Source organism: Mastacembelus armatus, chromosome 21 (assembly GCF_900324485.2).
Source record: "Mastacembelus armatus chromosome 21, fMasArm1.2, whole genome shotgun sequence".
In the NCBI taxonomy this organism is placed as follows: domain Eukaryota; kingdom Metazoa; phylum Chordata; class Actinopteri; order Synbranchiformes; family Mastacembelidae; genus Mastacembelus; species Mastacembelus armatus.
This window is the reverse complement of record NC_046653.1, coordinates 13,835,155-13,844,398: the sequence shown is the minus strand read 5'-3', so window position 1 is coordinate 13,844,398 and position 9,244 is coordinate 13,835,155. Positions and strand designations below refer to the sequence as shown.

Genomic DNA, 9,244 nt, shown 5'->3' with positions numbered 1-9,244 from the left:
CTATCTGGAGATGGCAATAATTCACCAGATAATTCTAATGTAATATGTAGCTGAAGTTGTTCACCTTAAGCTCTTTGCTCCTGTGTGACCACAGATATTTGTCCCTCTTCTGGGCTTGCAAATATTCGTCCCATTCTTTATGATCACAAAGAGCAGTACTGGTGTTTTGGTGGTTCTGTGTGCAACTGTTGAGTAGCTGGGACCTGTCATGCCACTTCACTGGTGCAGAAGAACCATGCAGACTGCTGTCAGGCAATCAGTGGCATCAACATGGCCTGTAGTACAAATGAATTGTGCCAAAGCATAACAGTGTGAGAAGGCTAGATACTGTACATTGCATTCAGTCAAGTATCCTGTGTTTTGATTTTATTTTCCAGTATTTATTATGAATGATATATTGAAATGTGTATTTATTGTGGTTTACTAAAAGTCTGTATTGAGTAAATTGCTTCACTATCTTAAAGTTGTCTTTGGTTTCATGCTGGTTGTGAGTTGTAAAGCTTCACGTGCCTGATTTATTTCATTCTATTTCGTACTCTGTGAAATGCATACATTTTGCACAAAATGGTCAATTTTTTTTTTTTTTAATGTGTTTGGTTTTCCAACTGTAGATAAAGCCAACTCCATTTTTAGTTGTTTCATTTTTAACATGATTTTAAAATAAATTTAATTAAACTTACTCCGTTGATGATGTAACCTTTTTTAATAGTCATTTTCTAAGAGTGCTACTGCTCTGTTCGCCACTGATCCACCACCTTCAGTGATTTCTTAATACAAAGCGCCCTCTGCAGACCATAGGAAGAAATGTACTACACAACTGAATTTATTGAGCTCAGAACAACACATCTTAATACCAACACAATAAAGTTTCCCTTTCAGCATAGCATTCACATTTACTCAATGACAAACAAGTTTCAAAACATTTCACATCCATCTAAACACTAGTGCCCGCACCAGACAATGCTTGAAAGAGTGTTCTGATAGGTGAGTGGTTACAGCCTGGACTCCATGTGCAAAAACACAATCCTGACCCACATGGAAGTGAGTTCAATTCCAGCAGTTGACTCGAGTGTGACTGCTCACCTGTCCTGCATCCTCGCGGAAATATAAAAAGACAAAATAGACTGGAAATTAACTTACGTTCAAGGTCCAACTCACTTTCCTGTCAGGTTAATACACAATGGAAACTGGTACACAAGTGATCGTTCGTCCCTCATAATTTCTCAGAAAATAAATTAATGTATCGTTTCATTTATTAAACATATGCTGACGTGATGACTCTTTTTCATCACGACACTGTTAAAGTGTTCTGTATCAACTTCACCCCACCACCACCCATTCTGCGACCATCTCCCAAGCACCCAGAAAAGAATTAAATCCAAGGCACTGAACAATACCAAATAAGAGGGTTTGTAGTCTAAAAAACAAGAAGAAAAGACCATTTGAAAAGGAACAAAGCACATGTGTTTCAGATGCAGCTTTCAGTCTCTTTGGTGCAAACAGATTTTTTTGTGACCAACTCTGACCTCTGCTTTATTACATACGTCATAAAATCTACTCCATTTTGTAAGATTTCATTTTCGATTCAGATAGGAAAATATTCAGGATTGACTTTACATACCGAATACTGTGTACAAACCAAAGGAGGCACTTAACACATTTTCATTGTTCCAAGACTAGAACAAGTTTGATTGGGAGCATTGTTTCAATGCTGCCTTCCAGCAATGACACACTGCATTTTAAGTTAGTTTTTCTACATATAAAAATAAATTAAAACTCAATGTCGTTAATCTAAAAGAACCTGCATGTTAACTGCATACAGTAATAGTAAACTCATGGCCCTAGTATGCCTGTGCATACAGAGTAGCTATTTGTAAAGCAGTAGTTTGCAGAGTCAGACAAAGGACCAGAGCTGGAATCTGTCTGAGGGGTTGCAGGTGGCCAGAAAGGGATGTTCATGACGTGCACTCAGACACAATTTCAGTCCTGGGATGTAGAATAACTGGTTCTGTATGAAGAGAAGACAGAAGTTATTACTTTGTGAAAAGGAAATGATAACAGGTATTTGAAATTACAAACAGAAAAGGATCAAGCTTACATCCTTCAGTTCCCATTTTTGCTCCGCTGCTACAAACGTGTTCCTGCCTTTATAATGGCATTCCTCCAGCTTCACAGCCCCGTTTACCCCATGCAAACACAGCTCCTTCGGAACATTATGTCTAATCTCGTGACGTGTAGAGTACTCAAAATACTACAGCACAGTAAACAGAAAAGCAATATCATCAACCACTGTGAATCAAGTGAATCCTATTTCTTCTCAATCACCAACAGAAGATACATTTTCTAACTGACCTGGTTTCCTCCTAGTCCATGACATGGGTACATGATTAATTCTTTCCCGCCCTCATTGTTCTCTCCAGCATCCAGACACAAATCTTTGGCCAAATTCTTCACCTACAGAGAAAGAGAAGAAAAAGGGGAAAGCAGTGAGGGGAAACAACATAAAAACTAACATCCCGTGCCAGCTGTGCAAACAACCTTAGTCTCTGGAGTGCTTTCAGTGGTGTCAAATTGGAACTGCTCAGTACCCTCTGGAGATCCTAAGTGGAAACCCACAGTGGCTAGACAGCTTTGAGGTTTGGAAAGGGCGTGGGGTGTGATCTTACCGAGCCAAAGCGAAGTGGGTTGAGATCAGGCAAGAAGACTTCTGGATAAATGTTCTTCAGATACCAGGAGAAATTTTTGCACTGCAGCCGTGTACGGAGATCAACACGTTTGGATATATTGCCAAAGGTCCCCTGTTAAAATAATGACAGACAGGAAGACAAAACAGTTCTTTTATACTGTTCAGTAACTCATACTGCAGGCATGGATCCTAACAGGGCTAATTTTGCACAGTTGAGTGACAAAAAAGATTTTGTGACTTGACTTTTTCCAGATACGCTCTTTTTATTTGTTCTTGAGAAGTCTGGCTAAAACTGAAAGTTGGAGAATAAGGTGAAAGAAGAGGCTGTGAACAGTTTCTGAACACAACCATGGCTGCTATTGTAAACTTTTCTGTAAAAGTTGGTCATGCACACTAAAAGGCGTGACGAATGTAGGAAAACACAAGCAAATAAAATCAAGTCAGCCCTCGTGGCGCCTTTCTGAGATGGCACGTAGGCACAGTTGTTGTGCTGCGAGCTAAATGTTAAACAGCAACTCACAATGCTGATGTTTAGCAGGTACAGTATAACATTCACATTCTACTTTAGTGTGTTACCCTGCTAATTAGCAATAAGTAGCACTAAAAGTACAGTGGAGGCTGATGGGAATTAGTTGTCCAGGTATTTAATCAAACTAAAATATTGGACAAAGTGAAATATCTAGTTCAGGCATCCAGAAAAGTTATTCCATCAACTTTTAATGGCACAAGAGGAAATATAAGGGGTTCACCAAAGTAATTAGGAAACCTCCTCTCGGGATCTGCACTAAATATTCATGATAGTTCATCCAGTAGTTGATGAGATGTAGTGAATCAAATGACCCACCACATCCACAAAGCCAAACTCTGAACAGATAAGCACAACACAGAAAACATACACATAACCAAAATGAAAAATAAGTAACCATTTTGTATTTCTTTTAAATTCCCCTTTGGATATCATCATTATTTTACTTACCTAAAGTCAAGAACTGTGTTTTAATGAGTCCTTTGTCAAGCAAATTAACCGCAGACAAGCATCACTGTTCTTTTTTTTTTTTTTTCTTAAACAAATCATAACAGCACATTTAAAAGGATCTGCAGGAAACTCGTGCTCTTGAATAATGAGAGCACTTATTATACTGATGAGGATGCTGCTCACAGTAGTGCACTCTGATACCTACTACAGTGGATTCCTTGAAGCTGTTTAACACGCTATGTCTGTTTGAAGCCAGTGGGAGCGGGCTGACCCGCTCTGTGAAGCGTAGCCCTGAGGGAAATGTTTGTCCTATGGGACTACATGTTGGGAAATGCTGAGAGCTTGTGTCATTTACCAGAGTGGACTTCTTTTGGGTCTTTTTTCCTGTTGGTTAACAGCTTTCAAACCCTGATAGCTAATGTACTTCCCTCCATTTTCATACTTCTCCATGTTTCATTTCTGCAGAATTAATGCAATAGGGATTGCAATGGTGAAATGCTATGTTTCTCCTGGTAGCTGTAATTCTACCCTTTCTCCCTCTGAGGATGTAACTAAGTCATGATAAGACTTAATGCTGCTTGTATGTGATTCACAGGCAAGAGATGGATTTGCTCAAACTTGTCCTAAGGGGAGAGGATAATGAGTGGTCTTAAAAAAAAAAAAAAAAAAAACCCACTTGCCTATAACCACGAGAAATAGATGATAATGCTGAAGAGCAATTTTCTGCTCCTTCAGTATCAGTGAATTCAACATCTGAAAGGATCACGGGATAGACACACACACACACGTTTCAGGGGAAAATTAGAAGCGGTACGTACATCTTTTGCCATCTGCGCAGCTTGCTGGTTACGGCGGTAGAAGATCTCCTTGTAGTCATCCATCCAGACCTCGGCCAGACGTACCTGGTTGCGAGCAATCACTTGTGTGCCCTTGGGGAAGGTGTGGGGGCTCTTAGTGCGGAAAACATGACCAACAATGGAGCAGGGGATGATCTCCAGCTGCCCGCCACACTGCCACACCTACCGGTTAATGAGAGAGAGAGCACAAAGAGATGTTTACTGACATGCAGTTAGACACACCAAGGATTTATGGGCTGAAAAGGCTCAGTGATAAATTACAAGATTGCTGCACATCCAGAATGACAGTGTAGTGTTGTTTTACTTACCCTAAATGACATTTCAATATTCTCCCCACCCCAGATTTCCATTTCTTCATCATAGCTTCCAATATAGTAGAAATATTCTTTTGAGATTGAGAAGAGCCCACCAGCAAATGTGGGAGTCCTGTGGGAAAAGTTTGAATTAAAATGTAAAATGTAATTCTTCAAAAGAAAAAAATAAATAAATCCAAAAAGAAACAATTGTTTTCTTTTTTTTTTTAAGCTGATGCTCTATACTCATGCAAGGTTTTTGCTTACTTGATAGGGTATGTTTCGTCTTTTCTCCTTTGCTTCTCTTGATCTGGGAGACTCTCCCAGCCAAAAGACAGGCCCCAGTCAAAGTTGCCCCGGTTGTGGTTTTGGCCATATGGGGATGGTTTCGTAAACTCAAAAGTATTGAGATCAATAGTGGTTATATCTGGGCTGACTACTGCAGTGTAGTTTTCTGCTATCCTGGCTAGCAGCGGCTCCAGCCATCCATTAAAGCATTCACCTGTTACAAACAAACAAACACACACACTGATCAGACAATGCAACACACCATCTGTCTTAATAACTACTACATTGCTAAGTTTAGAACGTTACACATGTCGGCCATGACTTCTTAGATGCTCAAACATTGCATTGTTGAGCTGTGGGCATGTAAACTAAGGGTGTGACAACTGGTTTTGCTGTGTGAGTAATGTCAGAGGTACTGACTCACAGTGGGCATCCAGAAAGGTGAGTGTGTCACCCGTGGCCACGGAGGCACCCAGCAGCCGAGCAGTGATGAGCCCTTTCCTTTCCCGCTGACGGACAACTCGCACAATGTTCAGCTGCTTCAAGTAGTTGTCCAGGTTGTCCTTCAACACATCTGACAGTGGGGGATGTTCATAAACAAACACGGAGGTTGAAAAGGTATTCAAATTTGATGAAATAATAAAGCAGAAAATGTTTGCACAGTCTAATATGAATAACTTCACGTACTTGCTTAAGTGCCAAATATGAATTATCCATAGTTGTCCACCTGAGGGTTATAAAAGGACATAGCTCGTCTTCCTAACGTCAGGCCTCAATTTGTAGCTGACTACCAAAAAATAACCAAGTTTGGAGTTTCAGATGAACTGCACCCCTGAAACCCGTCTCAGCTCCAGCATTTTGTCTCCTTAAATTTGACCCATTTACAAGAGTTAACTCTGACTCATTTCTAAGCACAACCACTGTTAATTCCTCTTAGGAAAGTATTCACCAGCAGCCCCTCACTGCCTGTTGTAACCCACTTCACAGGCCACAGAAGGAACAGGGAGATCCTCTGCACACAGCACACTAAAGAGTTGCCCACCCAGCTAAACCACAAACCCAAAAGAGAGCACAGCAGTCCACGAGGGCCCGACTGAACTTTACCATCCACGCTGGCGTCGTCCACCAGGATGATCTCCTTGAGGAGGATGGCCGGGGAGGTGTGGAGTACACTGTACACTGTCCTTAGCAGAGTGCTCCAAGCTTCGTTGTGAAACACAATTATCACGCTGGTGGTTGGCAAAGGGGGGCATCGCTTGAAGGTTTGCTCAATACATCTGCAGCGAGAAGAAAAAAAGAGCACAAGGATCTGACTGTCCTGCTCAGCTCCTGAGTGGCACAATAGTCTAGTTATTACATCTGCAGACTCTCCCCTGTGGGGTGTCCATTTCTGCTGCGACACTGCATGTGTGGCAGCCTTTGAAATACCTGCCATGTCAGAGCCGGACAGACTTTGTAACTCACCCTAATAAGATGGTCAGTACATGAGCAGGCTGCAGGTCTGTGTCATGTACTGACGATATACTGGCATGTATTTGGTCTTACATGTAATTGAATGTACTGTAATTAGCCAAACATAACAGCGCTCCTTCCTGAGCTGGCCTCAGTAACTGGGCACACATGCTGAAACAAAGTCCCAGTCAGAAGAGTCGTCTCTGTGGTTTCTGCCCAAGGTTTTCCCCAGTTGCGAAAAGCAAATATGATTAATTTGTTTGGGTTAGGTGGTCAGTTTTGTGTTACCCCTTATTATCATCCATATAACACTAATCTGTGTGGGTGTTTTTCCTGCGTGTGACTTTTTAGGGCCAACACATGAATCCATGGTGTTACAGTAGAAGGTAAAGTACCTGCAGCACGAAATCTGTATTAACACCCAAATGATGCTTTTTTTTTAATGAACTGACATATGATTTATGAATGACTTTGTACAGGTTTATCAAAAGTATAAAGACTGTACAAGCTGACATACTCTGGCGGTCTTGTGTCTGCGCCCAGGTCTCTACTCAGAGAGATGCGATCACTGGCATACAAGTTAAAGCAGTGCTTCTCTTCACCCCTCTCCTTTTCCTTCTGCTCGTCAGGGCTGAGCGAGTCTGTATGGAAAGGTTTCCCAGCAGCTCCAGGTGCAAAAGGGTCCTGAAGGGGCCGCTCCAGAGCTGGCCTGAGCTCAGTAGCAGTGTAATGACCTGCCAGACAGGATGGACCGTCCGGCTTGTCCTGCTGACGTACAGGGGCTCTGATCTGCATCTTTGGCATTGCATCCCTGAAGTTATTGACAGCTCCCATCACCATGCCCAACATGGCGTCCCTCTTCACTGCCATCTCTTTTAGCCATGGATCCTCCAGTTGGCTTTGGCTCCCGACTTCCCATTGTATGAAGAAAACAAACGTCACAAAGACAAGGGCCACTATCACTAGTTTAACTGGGTGCAGTCTCCTCCTGAGCACTCTGCGGAGAGCTGTCATTCTTCTTAAATGGAGAGCAGGCAGACGATGGACTGAGATTCAGCTGTATTAAAATACAATCCAATAATTAATGATTATAAGGTGGTTTTGTTTTATTCATCACAGAATAAGATTTACAAAAAATAGAAACAGGGAAGTACTAAATTGGCATATCATTTCATTATTATATGAATATTTGAAGGAGCTGTTGAACTTTTGGTCTTTGGAATTTACAAATAGATACAGATCGTGTGCAGCAGTTCCTGGTCTGCTACTATCTACAAATCACATATTCAAAATCGACACATGAGATCAGCAAACAGGATCTGCTCAGATTCCTTCACAGAAAAAAACAGACCACGTACCATGAGGCGCTGAATTACAGCTTTTTTAAACTCTTCTTTAAAAATCCAACCAATAGCATCCTGCTCTGATTGGAGACCCTCTATTTCTCGCTTCAGTTCCAAGGACAATGTTCGCGTAGACAAGAAAAGATTGAATCCGTGTGTCGTCCTCACAAAACTTCCGTGTCGTTGGATCCAGGTGCGCTCCTCTCAGGTAGAGGGAGGAGACGAGCAGGCGCGCTTGCGCAGAGAGGACGTCTGCGTGTCACAGTCCATACCTGGAATACAAAGCATTACAAGAGACCATCCGGACAAACAAGCCTGACATCGCCACAGTTTGCTTTAATTATAGCTTTGTTTATGTCCTGTAATATTTTTTAAATACTCTATAATTTCCCCAAATTGCCGCTGAGCCAGCCAGTTATCCTGACAAACCTCTTGATAAATAGACTACACTGAAGTGCTTACTTTAACATCATGGATAATTCAGGCTGTTCCTCGCCCAGATCCTAGTTCAGTGATGGTGCCAATAATGGGATTTGTTCAACTGGTCATTCACTGGGACAGTTGCTGGGTTACAAATAACGGAGGAACGCGCTATACCCCCAACACAGCCCACCGCGTCCAATCAGGCTCTCTGAGAACACACCACGTCTTAAACTTGCAGCCTTGGATAATCTAAAAACGCACATGGTCCAGCATGTATTTGGGAAAGTTAGTTTTTTTTTCTGCACGGCGTCTTTTTCTGCCCACACCGTTAGTCACATCTGAGCTCTCCTACTGATGAAAGTTGGAAAAGCAGACACTCACCAGCGGACTCTGTAGTTTTATCAAATCCTTTACTTTCCCAGGTTTCCCGGAGCGAATGATCTTCCTGAGCTGGACGCTTGAAGGAGGAACGAGGCGGATTCCAGCCTCAGGCAGCTCTGGTGCCCAGTTTGAAGTCTCTCTGCCTTTGCCTCGCACAGTGACTCCATCTGTAGTGACTGCGCTCCCCGGCACTTCCTATTCACGGCAGGCATCCACTTTATTGTGTCAATTAAAATGTTCACTCTGTGTCCTATATTTTTTTCCCCCCAGTCACGCTTGGAAATGTTTGTTGATGTGGCAATTGTCTGTCCGGATTAAAGCTGTAAATGGTCTTCTCAAACTGCATCAATGAAATCTTCTACAGAAAAAAGAAAATAAGTGCAAATAACCACCATCATATGTCTAAATAACTTTATTTTTCAATATTCCGAATAGGCTATATATATATATATATATATATATATATATATATATACGCAGACACATATAATATTCATATTTTATTATTCATATTATGCAGACACATATAATATTCAGCACACAAT

At 41.7% G+C, this 9,244-nt stretch overlaps 1 protein-coding gene across 1 annotated transcript; it reads right to left on the bottom strand.

Moving 5' to 3' along the window:
- Positions 1-879: 879 nt before the first annotated feature.
- galnt3 (UDP-N-acetyl-alpha-D-galactosamine:polypeptide N-acetylgalactosaminyltransferase 3 (GalNAc-T3)) lies at positions 880-8,761 on the bottom strand. The gene is made up of 12 exons (XM_026296564.1): positions 8,700-8,761; positions 7,911-8,167; positions 7,070-7,609; positions 6,205-6,377; positions 5,525-5,674; positions 5,080-5,314; positions 4,828-4,945; positions 4,481-4,681; positions 2,667-2,798; positions 2,353-2,454; positions 2,099-2,251; positions 880-2,008 (listed from the first exon to the last, which is right to left on the bottom strand). The coding sequence occupies exons 3-12, from the start codon at positions 7,564-7,566 to the stop codon at positions 1,895-1,897; spliced, it is 1,875 nt and encodes a 624-aa protein (XP_026152349.1). The 5' UTR covers positions 7,567-7,609; positions 7,911-8,167; positions 8,700-8,761; the 3' UTR covers positions 880-1,894.
- Positions 8,762-9,244: the final 483 nt, after the last annotated feature.